Consider the following 20,591-nt stretch of genomic DNA (forward strand, 5'->3'; position numbering starts at 1 on the left):
CCATCTACTGCATCTTGCCTATGCCGTTCTGTACCATCACTCATTCATATATCTTTATGTACATATTCTTTATCCCTTACACTTGTGTGTATAAGGTAGTAGTTGTGGAATTGTTAGGTTAGATTACTTGTTGGTTATTACTGCATTGTCGGAACTAGAAGCACAAGCATTTCGCTACACTCGCATTAACATCTGCTAACCATGTGTATGTGACAAATAAKATTTTTGATTTGATTTGAGGAGAGTAGCCTTTTCTGGGTGTTTGGAGTCATACCTTGTGGGATTGGTAATAATCTGAGAAAGATTTAGGGATTCCCATTTGCTGTAGGATTTGGTCAGGTGGTTTAAGCATGTCCAAGTTCAGGTCACCTAGCAGGACAAATTCAGACTTAGTGTAAGGGACCAGGAGAGAGCTTAGGGCAGGTAGGGTACAGGCCGGTGCTGATGGAGGACAATAAAACCCAGCAACAATCAACGAAGAGCTATTTGAAAGTGTAATGCTTAAAACCATCAAATCAAATTGGGGACAGACTTGGTGGAGACAACCAAGCACTGAAGGTGATCCTTGGTAGATTGCCACTCCCCCACCTTTGGAAGATCTGTCTTGCCGAAGAAGGTTATAACCAGAAAGGCTCATCACTGCATTCTATACTCTTCTGTAAACTGGTCATCTCTGTATACCCGTCGCAAGACCAATTAGTTGATGCTTATTTATAAAACCCTCTAAGGCCTCACTCCCCCCTATCTGAGATATCTATTGCAGCCCTCATCCTCCACATACAACACCCAGTCTCATTCTGTTCAAGGTCCCCAAAGCACACACATCCCTGGGTTGCACGTCTTTTCAGTTCACTGCAGCTAGAGACTGGAACGAGCTGCAACAAACACTCAAACTGGACAGTTTTATCTCAATCTCTTTTATATATATATATTTTTTAAATACATTTTATCCCCTTTTCTCCCCAATTTTCGTGGTATCCAATCGCTAGTAATTACTATGTCTCATCGCTACTACTCCCGTACGGGCTCGGGAGAGACGAAGGTCGAAAGCCATGCGTCCTCCGAAGCACAACCCAACCAAGCCGCACTGCTTCTTAGCACAGCGCGCCTCCAACCCGGAAGCCAGCCGCACCAATGTGTCGGAGGAAACACCGTGCACTCGCCACCCTCGGTTAACACACTCTGCGCCCGACCCGCCACAGGAGTCGCTGGAGCGAATCTTTATTCAAAGATTCAATCATGGACACTCTACTTACAGTTGTGGCTGCTTTGTGTGATGTATTGTTGTCTCTACCTTCTGGCCCTTTGTGCTGTTGTCTGCGCCCAAGAATGTTTGTACCATGTTGTGTTGCTGCCATGCTGTTGTTGTCGTAGGTCTCTCTTTATGTAGTGTTGTGTTGTCTCTCTTGTCGTGATGTGTTTTGTCCTATATTTTAATTTAAAACATTTTTATTTTTAATCCCAGCCCCCATCCCCGCAGGAGGCCTTTTGCCTTTTGGTAGGCCGTCATTGTAAATAAGAATTTGTTAACTGACATGCCTAGTTAAAAAAAATATAATAACTCCGGCCCAGACAGAGCTTCATCCGCAGCAGCAATGTGGCTGAGGGGCATCAGAGGGGACGACTTATAGCCAACACACAGCAGCTGGTCCTGCTTTACCCATGCCTGGAGCTGCACCCCGTCAAGCCCCTCTGCCCAGGCCTACATGTCCGGCTGCTCCTCTTTCTCCTTGGACTACTCTCCAGCCCCACTCCCTCGGTCCTGCTACGCCGCCCGGCCCGCTCTGCATGTCACCCTCCTGGACGACTTCATCGACTGCTCCAGTTTTTCCAGCCCGTCCTCGTTGACTCCCTGTCTGAGGCACCAGCACCATCGCTACAACGGGCCTCCGCTGCTTCCAGGCCTGGCCATTGCTCCGGGGCTGTTTGCTGCCACTCTGGCTGGTCGGAGGGAGTTTGACAGAGAAGAGACGGCAGCCCACTTCAGTGATGACTCCAGCAACGAGACAGGCCTGCCCAAGTGCTCCTGGAGCCAGTCTGATATGAAGGTCCTCCGGCCCTCCACCAGCAGAGTTCCACCCTTTAGGTCACTACCCCCACCTATCCCGACACGTGCCTGCACACCCACCACACCTCCCTTTTACCTGGTCCTCCATGGCTGAGCAGCCCACCTCCTTATGTGCGCTGGGAGCAGGACAGGGAGTGGAGAGTTCCGCCTCAGTAACTCCAACATTGTGTTCCCATACTACTGCCCAGGCCTGGGAATCTGGTGCGCTCCGGCTCAGATGTGTATTTCATCTGGTAGTCTGCAGCTGGACGAGGAAGACTCCTTCAACTTAAGCGACCCTGAAGGCATTGCAGCTACAAAGCTGCCATGAGCCAATCAGAGCATCAGTACTCTAATTGGAACAACCCCCTTGTTATCCCTAGGCAACGTGTTTTTCTTCATAATATCCAATTGGCAGTTGGGGGGGGCATGTGGCCACAATGGGAGGTCTTGACCCATTAAATCTAAGGGTTTTTGTGAGTTGTTCTAACAGGCTGTGAACGTTGTGGTCACATCTGAAGATGACATGAAAGACACTCCAAACTGAAGGACGCCTTGAAGAAACCCTGTCAGACATAACATTTTGGGGAAAAGAATTGACATGAACAAATGGTATAATTTGCAACAATTCCATGTTGCAGCACATAGGATGAGGAGTACTGGGATGAAAGCTAAATAGCCCTGCTTCCCTGACTCTCACCATCTCAGCACAGGATTTGGATAGCCCCTGTACAGGTCTAACCTCACCAACAGCCTGTTATGGAATCAAACTGTTGGAATAATTCCTGAGAGTTTCCGCATAGACGTTGGTTCCAAAAACTGCAAGGATTGTGGAAGAAAAAAGGACTTATTTTTGTGAATTACTTAGCTGCACAGGAAAAGTGTACTGTCTACAGATACAAATGTGAATACTAGACTTGTCCACCATAGCTGTTGAATGTCAAAGACATTGATGCAACAGCATGGGATATTAGGTGAGGACATCTCCAATAAGAATCCTTATTGTAAACAGACATAGTACATGTACCACATCAAAATAAATAAAAATAAACGAATGATTTCTCACAACCCACGTCCAAATTACTGGCAAGCTTGCTTAAACCCGTTGGCGCGCGTTGGAGCTAAAAAAAAGAAATACAAAAACGACATACATGAAGTCCCGAAGCATCCCACTGTTGTGGTTATATTACTTGTAGATATTTCCTCAGCGAAGGAAAGCAGTTCRGTGCAGGTGTCCTCAAGATCCACAGCTATCAATGCAGACAGTACTCCTTATCAGCAACAGATATCCCATGGAAACAAGTCTTTAATCTTCCACAAGCAATTCTCTCCAAGTCTCGCACGATGCTAGGCTAACTTCGAGCTGTCAAATACATCCACGATGTGAGACAGTAGCTTCAGTCTCTACGAAGTCTTTAACAAAATAATACTCTCCTATACAATAAAATCACTATTACCCTTCAAAACTCAGATATGGGTTTTGTTCTATTTTTAGTCTTCTTTCATAGTTTTCTTCACCAACACTGATATCTCTCCATCTTTCTTCAACTTCTCTTTCCCAGGCATCCTGTTAAGCTGTGGCCAATGGGAGAGTTGACCTGGTTAACAAACTACCTTATAGGTCAAAACTTAAATCAACCTATTCACATGTACATTAAATAAATATTTATTCAAAAGAAATGCATTAACGACATTACAATTCAGGAGCAATTCGATCACCTTTTAAATCTAAAACCAATTAATTATAACAATTAAACTTACTTGGTTTTAACAAGGGTATTACATCAATAAAACACAGGAATTCATAATTTAAATATTTATTTTTTAAGACCAAACCAAAATGAATTTAACGATTGAAGCAAAGACTATCCAATATATACATTTGACAGCTTCCTGTAAAGCTAAGTCAACACGGTTTCCATTATAAAGTTAAGATACAGAAATATATAAACAAAACAAAAAAATCGTAGTTTTGCCATCTGCATGTCATTTGAGGAAATATAAAAATATGCAATGATCAAATACCTTATTGCTTTTAAAAACTTGAAACACTCTGGCAAAATGTATTATTACCATTTAATGCATTTGATGATACATGACCACAATTAAATAGAGAATATCACTGCAATTCTTAAGTTTAAATAGAGAATATCACTACAATTCTTAAGTTTTAGGCACTGTTGGATGTTAAAGTTGGCATACTTCCACCAAAAGGGGCAGTGTCATCACCACACCAAAGATGGCACCCTTTTGTATGCATTTGAGCTTGGCTGATAAAATTCCCAATAAAGTCTTTATTTGGGATTTGTTCAAAGATACACGACTCCCCAGTAGAGAGTACTCAAGGACTCATACCAATGTTTCAAACATTACACGTCCACAATACCGACATTGCCATTTCACTTGAGCACTCGTCAAGTATTATTTGGTAGAGGGAGAGTATATTGTCTTTAAGACAGAAAAGTACCCCGTCTCCCTTGAGATCTAGTCTGAAACAGGGAAATAACTAGCAAGCATATTTAGAAAAAGCTCCACCCCCTTCAAAGTGTGTGCAGTGCATATTTCCTTCAGAAGCAGATCTCCGAAGGTACCAATAGGATTGCCCCTTACAGAGCTAAGATCCCATAAGATAGATATGATTTGTATCTTTTGGAATGAGAGGGCGTGATACATTTTTTGCGCAGCAAAGTCCTCCACCTATTTCCTATACAATCTTTCCCCAATGCCCAAACAAGTGACCCCTTTCCAAATTGTCACAAACAGAAGATTTGATTCTATGGACATTCWCTGGTATGAGTCTTTCCTCAACACCATGGCTTGCTCTCAGCAGAGAGGTACTGAACTCCTGTGGTTTGACTAGATATGCAGTTCTCCAAACAGCAGGTTTCTAAATGCTACAAGTGACATGATGAAGATGGTAAGCCAGACATCAGAAACAAGTGCAGTACACTGAACATCTACAATATAGCTACTTAAACATTTTTAGTAGCAGTAAAAAATACATTCAAATATCTTTAAGTAGCTATGTCTTATACTCAGCAGAAGATTGATGTTGCAACCTTAGAGTTTTTCTTTTTGTCTCAGACGTAAAATAGTACAAAACTAAAATACTATTGACTACCATAACAGTAACAGGCTCTGCTTTGGGCACTAGCTTGAGCCTACTTTTAAAGGGATTAAATAAAATAGCATAACAAAACATATTTCAACAAATATACATTTAAAAAATATCCTTTTGGTTATAAGATCAGTGAGTGTGCACAGCAGGAGTCCTCCCTCTTTCCCTGCATCCATTGGTCCTGGGGAAGCTGATCAGAGGAGAGGCATGGAGGATGATGGGAAAAGGAATGGGGGATGATGGGAAAAGGCATAGAGGCTGATGATGCACTCTGGAGGCGTGGTCCTCATCAAGCGTCTAAACCTGCCCTCCACATGCCACTAACTGACAGACAATCTGATGGGAAAGTTCACAGGAAGAACACAGTTGAAGGCCACCTGCTCCAAGTTATAACATGTCATCTCCACAGCTCCCAACCACTCCTAGTCTATGGCACTATTCTGCAATGGCCGCACCCCTCCTGTCCCCTAACTCACCTCCCGTCCCCTAACTCACCTCCCGTCCCCTAACTCACCTCCCGTCCCCTAACTCACCTCCCGTCCCCTAACTCACCTCCCGTCCTAACTCACTCCCGTCCCTAACTCACCTTCGTCCCTAACTCACCTCCCGTCCCCTAACTCACTCCCGTCCCCCTACTCACCTCCCGTCCCCTAACTCACCTCCCGTCCCCTAACTCACCTCCCATCCCTAATCACGCTCCGTCCCCTAACTCACCTCTGGAACTTGTCGACGATGCGGTTGACCATCTTGTCTGTGACTCCGGGGCAGATGTCCTCAGCCAGGTGGATGCTTTTCTCCAAGTCCTCCATCACTCCCTTCATCTCTCCATCCCTGCGCTGCAGCTTCAGCTAGGAGGGGTGGAAACAGACAACAATAGAGGATTTACTCATCGTTACAACTTAAAAAAAGAGTGCGGATGTAGAGTTCACCCTTCCCTACCTCAGTGAATACTGGGGCAATCAGTGTGGTCAAGCTGGTAGATTTCTTCAGGAGGTCTTGGTCCTGTCATCAAATGGAGAGCAGAGGTGAAGATTATAGACACACAACATTCTCCTCCTAATCCTCCCACAGAGGCAAACTCACCGTTCCATTGGACACCTTCTTAGGGTCTTTCTTCTTGCGAACTGTAGTAAAGGACCAGCCTGGCTGGGAGGAGTTGTTCTCCTTGTTACTGGACTCCCTGGAAACATACCGACAGAGAGACACACACACACACACACACACACACACACACACACACACAGACAGTAGGAAGGATCATCTACAGGTTTAATTTTACTCTAGTTCAGACAGGGTCTTCGATCACATTTTTACCAACTGTCAGTCAGTGCTACATTGTTTAGAGCCTTCTCTACTCACGAGTCAGAGTCATCAGAGCTGGAGTCTCCATCACTGTGTCCCTCGGCCTTCCAGCGTTTCAACCGGTCTATCAGCTCAGTGAGGTAGGACGTCCTCTTGGCATTCTTCACTATGAACTTGTGCTTCAGAAGCTCCTTAGCTGTTGGCCTCTATACAGAGGGACAATCAGCCCACAATTAAAGGCAGGCTTACCAAGAACAACCAAATGGAATACCACTCAATAACGCAAAATGGGGTGGGAGCTGGGGCGTTTTACTTACAAATGAAGGGTCTTTGTTGAGGCAGGAGTCTATAAAATCTTTGAAGGTCTTGGAGAAATCTCCGCTGAGTGTGGGCGGGGTGTTCTTTGGTATGAGGAAGAGGACCCGCATGGGGTGCATGTCTGAGTTGGGAGGCTCACCCTTGGCCAGCTCGATGGCAGTGATGCCCAGAGACCAGATATCAGCCTGGAGGAGGGAGTGTGTGTTAGGTAGTCATTATGTGGGAGTAAGAATGCAGTATTTGGCAGCATCATTATGTTGTAGAAAAGTACTGAGTTCAACTTAAGTGTCTTCCACTAAACACAAGCCCATTCTTCTCTCGTCCCCTGGATAAGCAGTCCCAGCCTCTCACGATGACCCCAATCTATTTCCCCTAATAGTATAACCAATAGTTAGCTTAGTGCATTATCATTCCTTTATGAGCTTACAGCTGCGTTAATGTCTCCAAGTCGATGTCTGTATGAATCATTTATATCTGTAGGACACTATTTAGGAAGAAACTAAAGACAGAACAGAAAGCTGGTAACCTTGTGGTCGTAGGCAGACTGTTGGATGACCTCGGGGGCCATCCAGAAGGGCGTTCCCACAAACGTCTCCCGCTTGATCTGGGTGTCTGTCAGCTGGCCCGCCACACCAAAGTCTGCCAGTTTCACCTCGCCACACTCTGACAGAAGAACGTTGGCCGCTGCCAAACCACACACAGTCATGATGTCAACAGCAATTACTGACATTAATACACAACACACTACTGGCACAAAAGGTGAGACAACCTGATTATATTAAAGCTGAGATCCAGGATTAGGTGAAACTTCGCCACAGGTGCATCTTATGGGTTTTTAAACTGGGCAGTTCGATTCTGAATCGTGGTCAAAATATGTGGACATTCTGCTGTTCTATCGTGCAATGATGTCTGATGGAGGGGGGAGGGGACATGTTCATTGTTTTAAGTAATGTCTTTGTTGTTTCAATATGGAAAACGGACAAGGCAGCTTTAACCCTGTACTGCTGCAGCTCGCCTCTGTCCGAGATATCCTACATGCTGGACGTGATGACACGCACCTTTGATATCTCTGTGGATCTTCCTCTCGGAGTGGAGGTAGTCCAGGCCCTTCAAGATCTCCTTCAGCATGGTGGCAATCTGGAACTCATCAAAGGGCCCTGCTCGCAGCTACACACAAAACACAGTGAACACACCCAGTAGACAAATCCACCAACATACATTGTACATGTTGACATATTGTATCTCTTACCAGGTCCAGAGCTGAGCCACCACCAAGGTACTCCATAATGATCCATAGTTTACTGCCCTGTACAGAGAGAGAGACTCATTAGACATTCTAATATCAACCTCTTCTAGGGGATACACGTCTGTAAACACGTTGTTCCATGCAGAATGTCTTACGTGGCTTAGGATGGTCTAGAGGTCTAGGCAGTTGCCTCTGGTACACAATGTACCGCTGCAGTATGGGTTTGAATCCAGCCCACGCCATCTCTACCTCTCTATTCAATAAACATAAAATGACTTAAAGGGATAAACCACCCCCAGAAATAAAAATCAGGAAACTTCTGTCAATTTGGTGAAAGCTTATCAGTTGGTAAACTAAAAATGCCCATTYTATATTWTWTATTTTACCTTTATTTAACTAGGCAAGTCAGTTAAGAACAAATTCTTATTTTCAATGACGGCTTAGGAACAGTGGTTTAAGTGCCTTGTTCAGGGGCAGAATGACAGATTTTTACCTTGTCAGCTCGGGGATTCGATCTTGCAACCTTTCGGTTACTAGTCCAACGCTCTAACCACTAGGCTACCTGCCGCTAAGTGATCAGTCTGAAAATCAGGATATTGTATAGGAACGTGTCATAGCCATATGATACTCATCACTGGACATAGTGTTGTATCCCATATCACAACGTTTAAAACAATTACCTGCATTCCAGATCGCCATATTAGCCAATAACTTAGATGGTATGGGCATACTGTCTCGAACACATCCACCCGTTTACGACCTGACTAAATATATATTTTGTTTAGATGTGCTCAACCTAAACATTGTASCAAATGATTCAACTCAGTTTCTCCTTCCAAGTACCATGTATCAATGAACCCTGTGTGTCTATGGGAAACGTGGGAAAAGGGATGCAGTTGCCATAGCAACATACTCTGCACCAATGACTGTATATACACATGAAGCTCTGGGCAGACACGAACTGCAAGTTGAACTCTGAGATGACTCCTAAATTACTAGTGCAGTTTATCTAGCTAGCTACTTCACATGCTGATATTAACTATGGTATTGTGTGTAGCTACGTTAGCTAGCCAGTCAGCCCAGAAAAAGCATTGCGGGATTCGTAGTCGACTTGAGCTGCAACAGATTTTCATGTTGCTACCAACTTTGCTATAACAAAATAGTTCACCAAACTAGAAGTCTTCCGACTAGCTTGGAAAGATACTGCACGGTACTATCATAGAGCACTCACTGCTGTTCGATCATCCTATTTTTCCAACTTAATTGAGGAAAATAAGAACAATCCAAAATTTATTTTTGATACTGTCGCAAAGCTAACTAAAAAGCAGCATTCCCCAAGAGAGGATGGCTTTCACTTCGGCAGTGATAAATGAATGTACTTCTTTGACGAAAAGATCATTAGAAAGCAAATTACGGACTCCTCTTTAAATCTGCGTATTCCTCCAAAGCTCAGTWGTCCTGAGTCTGCACAACTCTGCCAGGACCTAGGATCAAGGGAGACACTCAGGTTTTTTAGTACTATATCTCTTGACACATTGATGAAAATAGTCCTGGCCTCTAAACCTTCAAGCTGCATACTGGACCCTATTCCAACTAAACTACTGAAAGAGCTGCTTCCTGTGRTTGGCCCTTATGTTGAACACAAACGGCTCCCTATCCACTAAAAGTGGCAGTAATAAAGCCTCTCTTGAAAAAGCCAAACCTTGACCCAGAAAATATAAAAACTATTGGCCTATATCGAATCCCCCATTCCTCTCAAAAATGTTAGAAAAAGCTGTTTCGCAGCAACTCATGCCTTTCTGAAGACAATGTATACGAAACGTTCAGTCTGGTTTTAGACCCCATCATAGCATGACTGCACTTGTGAAGGTGGTAAATTACATTTTAATGGCGTCAGACCGAGCCTCGCATCTGTCCTCGTGCTCCTAGACCTTAGTGCTGCTTTTGATACCATTAAATCACCACATCTTTTGGAAGAATGGAAACCCAAATTGGTCTACATGGACAAGTTCTGGCCTGGTTTAGATCTTATCTGTCAGAAAGATATCAGTTTGTCTCTGTGGATGGTTTGTCCTCCGAAATTTACAGTTGATTTGTCAGTGTCTCTCAAGGCTCCGTTTTAGGACCATTATTTGTTTCACCTCTGGTGACGTCATTTGGAAACAATGTAAACTATCACTGCTATGCGGATGACACAGCTGTATATTTCGATGAAACATGGTGAAGCTCCAAAATTGCCCCCCTGGAAGTCTGTGTTCAGACATAAGGAAGGCGGCAAATGTCTACTCTTTTAAACTCAGACAAACAGAGATGCTTGTTCTAGGTCCCAAGAAACAAGCATCTGTTGAATCTGACAATAATATTGTGGTTGTACAGGCGTCTCAAATAAAACTGTTAACCTGTTGAGGACAGAGGGCGCTATTTTCACTTTGGGGGAAAATCATGCCCAATTTAAACGGCCTCGTACTCTATTCTTGCTCGTACAATATGCATATTATTATTACTATTGGATAGAAAACTCTCTAGTTTCTAAAACCGTTTGAATTATATCTGTGAGTAAAACAGAACTCATTTTGCAGCAAACTTCCTGACAGGAGTGGAAAATCTGAAATCGATGCTCTGTTCTAGGGCTGCCTATAAATGTCCTTGATTATTTATAGTATACATGCACTTCATAGCCTCCACTAGTGTCAACAGGCAGTGAGAGAAAAATGGAGTGTATAACATCATCTGAGGTCGAATAAAAGCTCTTGGCATGACGTGACCCCAATTCCTGTTTTCTGGAACGCGCGAGAAGTGACCTGGTATTGCCTTCTGTAAAGCTGTCGTTATAGACGACTAATATCTCTGGCTTTGATTTTATTTGATACAGTGACAATATCATCGTAAAGTATGTTTTTTCAATATAGTTTATTAGATTATTGAATTTTTTTCGGGACGTTAGGCGTGTTGCTTGCGTATGTTCAGAAGGAGAGCTTCGCGCCACTTTGCTAGCTTTCGGGCTAATTGACTGGAGAAGAGGACATTCTAAATCCAAACAACGATTGTTCTGGACAAAGGACCCCTTGTACAACATTCTGATGGAAGATCATCAAAAGTAGGACCCATTTTATGATGCTATTTCATATATCTGTCGAACATGTGTACAGTAGTTACGCCCAGATTTGGCACGCTCTCGCTAACTAATAAGCGATGTCGTAAAAGTTATTTTTAGATCTAACACGGCGATGCATTAAGAACTAGTGTATCTATCATTCCTATACAACATGTTTTTTAGTCATGTTTATGACTAGGTGAGTTTAAGAAAAATATCCGCACATTCTGGGAAAAAGATGCTACGTTAGCACAATGTATAACCACTGATTTCAGCTCTAATATGCACATTTTCGAACAAAACAAGTGTATGTATAACCGGATGATATGACTGTCATCTGATGAAGCTTATCAAGGTTAGTACAAATTATATATATCTTTTGCTGGTTCATTCGCTATCGCTAACGCCTATGCATCGCTAACGTGCCTTGATGAATGATGCGGTAGTGTGGTAGGCTTTGTAGTAAGCTAATATAATGCTAAGTGTGTTTTCGCTGTAAAACACTTTTTTTTTTAAATCGGAAATATTGGCTGGATTCACAAGATGTTGTGCTTTTAATTTGCTGTCACCATCGATTTTTCAGAAATGTTTTATGACGAGTATTTGGTATTTCACGTTGGTCTCTATAATTACTGCTGGGCTCTCGGTGCATTTTTGATGGATGCTGTGATAGTAGCTGCATGTAAAACTGATTTTACCTCAAATATGCAAATTTTTCAAACAAACATAGATTTATTGTGTAAACATGTTATAGGACTGTCATCTGATGAAGTGTTTCTTGGTTAGTTTTTGGATCTTGGTTAGTTATGTTGGTTTTGTGCATGCTACCTGTGCTGAAAAATGTCTGTCCTTTTTTGATTTGGTGGTGAGCTAACATAAATATACGTGGTTGTTTCGCTGTAAACATTTTAAAAATCGGACATGTTGGCTGGATTCACAAGATGTGTATCTTTCATTGCTGTATTGGACTTGTTAATGTGTGAAAGTTAAATATTTCTCAAAAAAAAAATGAATTTCACGCTCTGCCTTTCAGTGGAATGTGGGAGGAGTTCCGCTAGCGGAACCCGGAGCCAGACGGTTAGGACCTCGTCGTTACTACTCTGGACCTGATCGTCTTTTGACGAACAAATCATGACTGTTTCGAGGACCGCTTTTTTCCATCTACGTAACATAGGAAAATTGAAAATGTCCAAAAATGATGCAGAAAAATGTATCCATGCTTTCTTTTGTCACTTCTAGGTCAGACTACTGCAATGTACTACTTTCCGGCTACTGGATAAAGCACTAAATAAACTTCAGTTAGGCTAAACACGGCTGCTAGAATCTTGACTAGAACCCAAAATTTATCATATTCCCAGTGCTAGCCCTCTACACTCGTTTCCTGTAAGGCAGGGCTGATTTCAAGCTTTTACTGCTAACCTACAAAGCATTACATGGGCTTGCTCCTACCCATCTTCCCGATTTGGTCCTGCATACATACCTACACGTACGCTACGGTCACAAGACGCAGGCCACCTTACTGTCCGTGAATTTCTAAGCAAACAGCTGGAGGCAGGGCTTTCTCTATAGAGCTCCATTTTTATGGAATGGTCTGCTCATCCATGTGAGAGCGCAGACTCGGCTCGACCTTTTAAGTCTTTATTGAAGACTCATCTCTTCAGTAGGTCCCATGATTGAGTGTAGTCTGGCCGAGGGGTGTGAAGGTGAACGGAAAGCGCTGGAGGAACGAACCGCCCTTGCTGTCTCTGCCTGGCCGGTTCCCCTCTCTCCACTGGGATTCTCTGCCTCTAACCCTATTACAAGTGCTGAGTCACTGGCTTACTGGTGCTCTCCATGCATCCCATCCCTAGGAGGGGTGCGTCACTTGTGGTTGAGTCACTGACGTGATCTTCCTGTCCTGGTTGGCGCCCCCCCTTGGGTTGTGCCGTGGGGGAGGAGATCTTCGTGGGCTATACTCAGCCATGTCTCAGGATAGTAAGTTGGTGGTTGAAGATATCCCTCTAGGGGCTGTGCTTTGGCAAAGTGGTGGTGATTTATCCTGACTGTTTGGCCCTGTCCGGGGGTATCGTGCGACTGGGTCACAGTGTCTCCAACCCTCCTGTCTCAGCCTCCAGTATTTAAATGCAATTTGTGTGTCGGGGGCTAGTGTCAGTCGGTTATATCTGGAGTATTTCTCCTGTCTTATCCGGTGCCTGTGTAATTTAAGTATGCTCTCTAATTCTCTCTCTCTCATTCTCGGAGGACATGAACCCTAGGACCATGCCTCAGGACTACCTGGCCTGATGACTCCTTGCTGTCCCAGTCCACCTGGTCGTGCTGCTGCTCCAGTTTCAAATGTTCTGCGCGGCTATGGACCCTGACCTGTTCACCAGACACGCAACCTGTCCCAGACCTGCTGTTTTCAACTCTAAGACAGCAGGAGCGGTAGAGATACTCTGAATGATCGGCTATGAAATGCCAACGGACATTTACTCCTGAGATGCTGACCAGTTGCGCCCTCGACAACCACTATGATGATATTATTATTATGACCCTGCTGGTCATCTATGAACATTTTAACATCTTGGCCATGTTCTGTTATAATCGCCACAGCAAGAGGACTGGCCCCCTCATAGCCTGGTTTCCTCTAGGTTTCTTCCTAGGTTCTGGCCTTCTAGGAGTTTTTCCTAGCCACCGTGCTTCTACACCTGCATTGCTTGCTGTTTGGGGTTTTAGGCTGGCTTTCTGTACACACTTTATATCAGCTGATGTAGAAGGGATTCATAAATAAATTGGATTGATTCAGTGTTATTTAACACCATTAAACCGTAGAATTAGTGGCTTGGGGATGTTATTATTTAACGGGCAAATAGAAATACCTGTGGCACCTCACCAATGCCCTCTACCGAAGCCCAGATACACAGAATCCCTGCATGGAACTGATAAAACCCCCTCCCAAAAATTATGAAAAGGAAGTTTGTTCTGAAGTGTCTGTCCTAATCTGAAAGATCGGGAAACATTTGTTTATTTTCCAACATGCATTTACCCCCATATTTTTGCACCAAACAGTCTCCGTATAAACAGTACCAATCAAGTTTGGACTTTTTTTTACTATTTTTTATTGTAGAAAATAGTGAAGACATCAAAACTATTACATACACATATGGAATCATGTAGTACCCCCAAAATATACAAAAAATATTATTCTTTCCTTTGAGATTCTTCAAAGTAACCACCCTTTGCCTTGACTGATTTGCCACATGCCCCCTCAACCAGCTTCACCTGGAATGCTTTTCCAACAGTCTTGAAGGGTTCACACATTTATTTTACCTTTATTTAACGAGGTAGGCAAGTTGAGAACAAGTTCTCATTTACAATTGCGACCTGGCCAAGATTAAGCAAAGCAGTTCGCACAATACAACCACAAGAGTTACACATGGAGTAAAACAAACATACAGTCAATAATACAGTAGAAAAATAAGTCTATATACACAATGTGAGCAAATGAGGTGAGATAAGGGAGTAAAGACAAAAAAAGGCCATGGTGGAAAAAAATACAATATAGAAGTAAAACACTGGAATGGTAGATTTGCAGTGGAAGAATGTGCAAAGCAGAAATAGAAATAATGGGGTGCAAAGAGCAAAATAAATAAATACAGTAGGGGAAGAGGTAGTTGTTTGGGCTAATATTAGATGGGCATGTACAGGTGCAGTGATCTGTGAGCTGCTCTGACAGCTGGTGCTTAAAGCTAGTGAAGGAGATAAGTGTTTCAGTTTGAGATTTTTGTAGTTCGTTCCAGTCATTGGCAGCAGAGAACTGGAAGGAGAGGCGGCCAAAGGAATTGGTTTTGGGGGACCAGAGAGATATGCTGTGAGCGCGTGCTACAGGTGGGTGCTGCTATGGTGACCAGCGAGCTGAGATAAGGGGGACTTTACCTAGCAGGGTCTGTAGATGACCTGGACCAGTGGATTTGGCGCGAGTATGAAGCGAGGCCAGCCAACGAGAGCTACAGCGCCAGTGGTGGGTAGTATATGGGGCTTTGGTGACAAAACGGAGCACTGTGATAGACCTGCATCCAATTTATTGAGTAGGGTATTGGAGGCTATTTTGTAAATGACATCGCCGAAGCGAGGATCGGTAGATGGTTTTACGAAGGTATGTTTGGCAGCATGAGTGAAGGATGCTTTGTTGTGAAATAGGAAGCCAGTTCTAGATTTAACTTTGGAATGGAGATGTTTAATGTGAGTCTGGAAGGAGAGTTTACAGTCTAACATGCCACCTAAGAATTTGTAGTTGTCCACATATTCTAAGTCAGAACCATCCAGAGTAGTGATGCTTAGTGATGCTGGGCGGGCAGGTAGCGATCAGTTGAATAGCATGCATTTAGTTTTACTTGTATTTAAGAGCAGTTGGAGGCCACGGAAGGAGAGTTGTATGGCATTGAAGCTCGTCTGGAGGGTTGTTAACACAGTGTCCAAAGATGGGCAAGAAGTATACAGAATGGTGTTGTCTGCGTGTCGTCAAATGCCAAGCACTTGTTGGCTGCTTTTCCTTCACTCATCCCAAACCATCTCAATAAGGTTGAGGTCGGGTGATTGTGTCTGATCCACAAGTCATCTGATGCAGCACAAAACCACTCTTTGGTCAAATAGCCCTTATACAGCCTGAAGGTGTGTTTTGGGTCATTGTCCTGTTGGGGGAAAAAAGCTAGTCTCGCTAAGCGCAAACCAGATGGGATGGCGTATCGCTGCAGAATGCTGTGGTACCCATGCTAGTTAAGTGCGTCTTCAATTCTAAATAAATCACTGACAGTGTCACCAGCAAAGCACCCCCACACCATCACACCTCCATGCTTCACAGTAGGAACCACACATGCAGAGATAATCCGTTCACCTACTCRGRGTCTCWCAAAGACACAGCGGTTGGAACCAAAAATCTCACATTTGGACTCAGACCAAAAGGACAGATTTCCACCAGTCTAATGTCCATTGCTCATGTTTCTTGGCCCAAGCAAGTCTTCTTATTGGTGTCCTTTAGTAGTGGTTTATTTGCAGAAATTCGACCACGAAGGCCTGATTCACACAGTCTCCTCTGAACAGTTGATGTCGAGATGTGTCTGTTACTTGAACTKTGAAGCATTTATTTGGGCTGCAATTTCTGAGGCTGGTAACTTTAATGAACTCTGGGTGTTCCTTTACTGTGGCGGTCCTCGTGAGAGCCAGTTTCATCATCGAGCTTGGTTTTTGCGATTGAACCTGAAGAAATGTTCAAAGTTCTTGAAATGTTCCAGGTTAACTGACCTTCAAATCTTAAAGTACTGATGTACTTTCATTTCTCTTTACTTATTTGAGCTGTTCTTGCCATAAAATGGACTTGGTCTTTTACCAAATAGSGATATCTTCTGTATACCACCACTACCTTGTCACAACACAACTGATTGGCTCAAATGCATTAAGGAAAGAAATTCCACAAATTAACTTAAGGGACACCTGTTAATTGAAATGCATTCCAGGTGACTACCTCCTGAAGCTGGTTGAGAGAATGCCAAGAGTGTGCAAAGCTGTCAAGGCAGAGGGTGGCTACTCAAATATAAAAAATATTTTGATTTGTTTAACACTTTTTTGGTTACTACATGATTCCATGCGATATTTCATAGTTTTGATGTCTTCACTATTATTCTACAATTTAGAAAAAAATAAAAACCCTGGAATGAGTAGGTGTCCAAACTTTTGACTGGTACTGTACATCCTAAGTGATTTCAATTTCCACACAGGGTTGCATGATATGGGTAAGGCCTAAGSCTTATTTRTAACCAAATGTTGCAATCACCATTTTACTAGCGATTTAGAGCAACTGTTGGAATCATGGAAATAGAATGATAWGTCGAATTATATAGTTAGAGAATATAATAGTGGGCACTTTGAATACATTGTTTGACATGACAACYAATGAAAATGCCAGGGAAGAGTGTTGACAAGTGTTTTCTAGTGGACCCTATAATCTTTGGCTACATACATTCATTCTTTGCGTATTCTTCTGATTTAGAAGATACTGTTGCACAAACTGATTTGCTGATTTAGGTCTACACCATCACTGGTATTATAGGCTGTATAGCRAATTACTTTTGCTCTGACTCAGTACCTTTATTAGCTATATAGCGTCTAATGCTAATCGCTAGTTAGCTGGCTAACAAGATTTAGGCACAACTTGCTAATATATTTTGTTGTTGTTGCTGTTTGCAGATGTAAAAAACACAAAGGAAGTGTAATTAGTGGATTTATATTAAGCAAAAACAGGATCGTTTTCACCAACATTGTTGCATGTGCAGCATTGAGCATGCAGACTGAACGCAAGCGTCTCATGGCCGAGGAACAACAAGAGCAAGTCTGTCTTGCTGAGATTAAGCTTGTGGTTGGCCGACATCCAAGCGGAGATATATGCCAGACACGCAGCAATGCGTGTCAGTTGGGGGGGGGGGGGGGGGGGGGGGGGGGGGGGGGGGGGGGGGGGGGGGGGGGGGTAGTTGACTGTCATCGGCACAACAATGATAGGAGAGACCATGTGAGGATATGATGGAACCGAGTAACTTGGTGTATAGAGAGCAGATGACCTAGAACCGAGCCCTGGTGGACACCAGTAGTGAGTACATGGTGCAGACACAGATCCTCTCCATGTCACATGGAAGAAGCAGCCTGCCAGGTAGGATGCAATCCAAGAGTGTGCAGTGCCTGAGACAACCAGCCCTAAGAGGGTGGAGCCGAGGATCTGATGGTTCACGGTGTCAAAGGAAGCGACTAGATCTAGGAGGATGAGAACAGAGGAGTGAGAGTCAGCTTTGGTGCGGAGAGCCTTCGCGGCACAGAGAAGAGCATTCTCAGTTGAATGACCCGCCTTGAAACCTGACTGGTTAGGGTCAAGAAGATCGTTCTGAGAGAGATAACGAGAYAGTTAWTKAGGAAAGAAAATGAGATACAGGTCTATAGTTTTTGACGTCAGATGTGTCGAGTTGGTTTCCCGGAAGGGAGCGAGGGGATGCAGCCAGTGGTCAGGGATGAGTTAATGAGGAATGGGAAAAGGTCTCCTGAGATGGTCTGGAGAAGGCAGGAMGGGATGGGGTCGAGCGGGCAGGTTGTCGGGCTGCAGACCTCACTAGACGCAATAATTAATCTGGAGAGCGAGGGGAGAAAGAGGTCAAGGTGTAGAGTAGTTCTGTGTGAGAGTGGGACCAGTGCAGATCTTGGTGGTAATAGAAAATATTCAAACTGGGTGAATGAGGAGCGGATGTCATCAACTTTTTAAAAGTGGTTGACAAAGTCGCCCGCAGAAGGAGGGAGGAGGTAGAACAGAATTTCCTAGGGTTAGAGGCAGAAGCTTGAAATTTAGAGTGGTAGAAAGCGGCTTCAGAAGCTGATACAGAGGAAGAAAAGGTAGAAAGGCGTGAAATGATGATAGGTCTTCCAAAAAGTTTTGTTTCCCTCCGTTTTCACTCAGCTGCCTGCAGTCCTGTAAGCTTGCAATGAGTCATTCTGCCACAGTGCCGAGCTGGCTGGGAGGAAAGGGGACAGTGCAAGTGATAGGATGCGGAAAAGGAAGAGAGTAAGGTTGAAGAGGCAGAATGAGGAGACAGGAGGGAAATTAGGATTTAGCAGAAGGGAGAGATGATAGGACATAAGAGGAGAAAGTAGATTGKGAAGGCGGATGACCATCTGGGTAGGGGTTGAGTYGTTAGAGRTGGAGGAAAGGGAGACAGAAAAGGAAACAAAGTAGGGATCAAATATCTGGAGGGGGTTGCAGTGAGATTAGTAGGCGAACAACCTCTAGCGTATTGCCTGCCTTGTGATTTGGAGGGGATTGGGAAAGGGTGAGTTCAAAAATAAATTAGTCGAAGGCAGACATCGGGAGGTTGAAGTCGCTAAGTACAAAGAGCGGTGAGCCGTTGTCAAGAAATTAGCTCATCAAGGTGTCAAGCTTCTTGAGTAACTCAAGGGCAACTGGTGGGTGAGATGACAATGTTAAGCTTGAGTAGACAAGTTACAGTGGCAGTATGGAATTCAAATGAGGAGATGGACAGGTGAGAGGGAGAAATMAGTAGCCATGCACCACCACCGCAACAACCAGATGCTCTCGGACTGTGAGATAAAACTGAGTCAGATGGAGAGAGCAGCAGTGTTTTCTGGGGTGATCCATGTCTCCATCAGGGCCAAAAAAGTCAATGGACCGAAGGGCAGCATATGCCAAGATGAACTCTGCGTTCTTTACCGCAGATCGGCAGTTCCAAACACTGCCAGAGACCCTTTATTCCACATGGGTTTTGTGCGGAGTACACTAAATTAGAAGGTTTACAGTCAAGGGGTGGGGAGCGTCTGTAAAGCCTACAGGGAGAGGAGTGAACAGGTATAGAAAACACACAGTTGTCAAAGCTGCAAAAGAGCAAAATGAGGTCATCAGAAAATAACTAGCTAAGATAGTCAAGTGAGAGCGTGGTGTGGCGCCTTCCTCACGTTCCTTACTCACGTTCCTTCCTCAAACTACTCGGCAGAACCATCTTTGTTTTGAGGATGGMCTTAGTTTTGCAGATGAGACCGCCACTGACACGACTGCCGCTTACAGCTGCCGCTGAGAAACCAGGGGAGACTGAAGTAGAGGAGAAGAAACCACTCCCCCTCCAATACAGCCACTGATTAACAAAATAAGTCACAAATTGCCCTGCCCCTTGATCTTGATTCACATGTCAACAATCTGCAATTCATGAGCAGTCAGCAGTTCAAACACCAAGTAGGCTACTGGGAAGACAGGCACCACTTAAAGTAAATGGCCCTAGCTATCAAAAAGACAGTACTGAACAACAGATACGTATCACTCCTGGAGATATCAGGAGTCCTCTAGCTATAAAATGAAGCATACAGGGGTGAGTCACATCTTCCTCTCCTAGAAATACAGGTATTGTAACATTTCAAGGCCCTGGTGTATTTAACCAGAGGTGAGTCACATCTCCCTCTTCTAGAAATACAGGTGTGGCGGTCGGTGCTGTTTAAGATTAGGGAGGACGATTTACTTTTTGATGAGCATGGCATTCTACTACAGTATGTTGGATGACTGTCATTCATTTTCCATACACCCAGCTCAATGTAACATCGATAAGTTTAGGMTACTACATGAGTATCAAATTTCCCGCCATCGCCGTAATGCCCTCAACAAATAAAATCAAAAAGTGGCCGTTATGCCCTTGGGCTGAATATAATAATTATAATTATCTTCTCCCAGCTGCCAATCGCTGTGCTCCGAAGCACCACTCATGGCTCTCTTAGATATCTCACTTCTTATTAGCCAATGCCAGTCACGTGATTGAGTTCTTCTCACAGGCATTGCAACTCCGAAGCAGGCGACAAGTGAAGCCAAAGCAGGCGACAAGTGAAGCCAAAGCAGGCGACAAGTGAAGCCAAAGCAGGCGACAAGTGAAGCCAAAGCAGGCGACAAGTGAAGCCA

At 44.0% G+C, this 20,591-nt stretch overlaps 1 protein-coding gene and 1 pseudogene across 2 annotated transcripts in view; one reads left to right on the forward strand and one right to left on the reverse strand.

The window, feature by feature from the left end:
* Window positions 1-1,052: 1,052 nt before the first annotated feature.
* Window positions 1,053-2,380, forward strand: LOC139027721 (uncharacterized; annotated as a pseudogene).
* Window positions 2,381-4,604: 2,224 nt separating this feature from the next.
* LOC111964387 (serine/threonine-protein kinase 26) overlaps window positions 4,605-20,591 on the reverse strand; it is a 22,576-nt gene continuing 6,589 nt past the window's right edge. The window contains exons 3-11 of one of the 2 annotated variants that reach the window (XM_070443721.1): window positions 8,035-8,091; window positions 7,844-7,952; window positions 7,312-7,469; window positions 6,785-6,970; window positions 6,525-6,673; window positions 6,249-6,345; window positions 6,105-6,167; window positions 5,880-6,013; window positions 4,605-5,355 (exon numbers count right to left, since the gene is read on the reverse strand). In XM_070443721.1, coding sequence (XP_070299822.1) covers window positions 5,295-5,355; window positions 5,880-6,013; window positions 6,105-6,167; window positions 6,249-6,345; window positions 6,525-6,673; window positions 6,785-6,970; window positions 7,312-7,469; window positions 7,844-7,952; window positions 8,035-8,091 — 1,014 coding nt within the window. In that variant the 3' untranslated portion in view covers window positions 4,605-5,294. Of the gene's footprint in view, window positions 5,502-5,879; window positions 6,014-6,104; window positions 6,168-6,248; window positions 6,346-6,524; window positions 6,674-6,784; window positions 6,971-7,311; window positions 7,470-7,843; window positions 7,953-8,034; window positions 8,092-20,591 lie in introns of both variants that reach the window. The other variant, XM_023988280.2, reaches the window with a different exon arrangement.

This window comes from Salvelinus sp. IW2-2015, linkage group LG5, assembly GCF_002910315.2.
Source record: "Salvelinus sp. IW2-2015 linkage group LG5, ASM291031v2, whole genome shotgun sequence".
NCBI classification, from domain to species: domain Eukaryota; kingdom Metazoa; phylum Chordata; class Actinopteri; order Salmoniformes; family Salmonidae; genus Salvelinus; species Salvelinus sp. IW2-2015.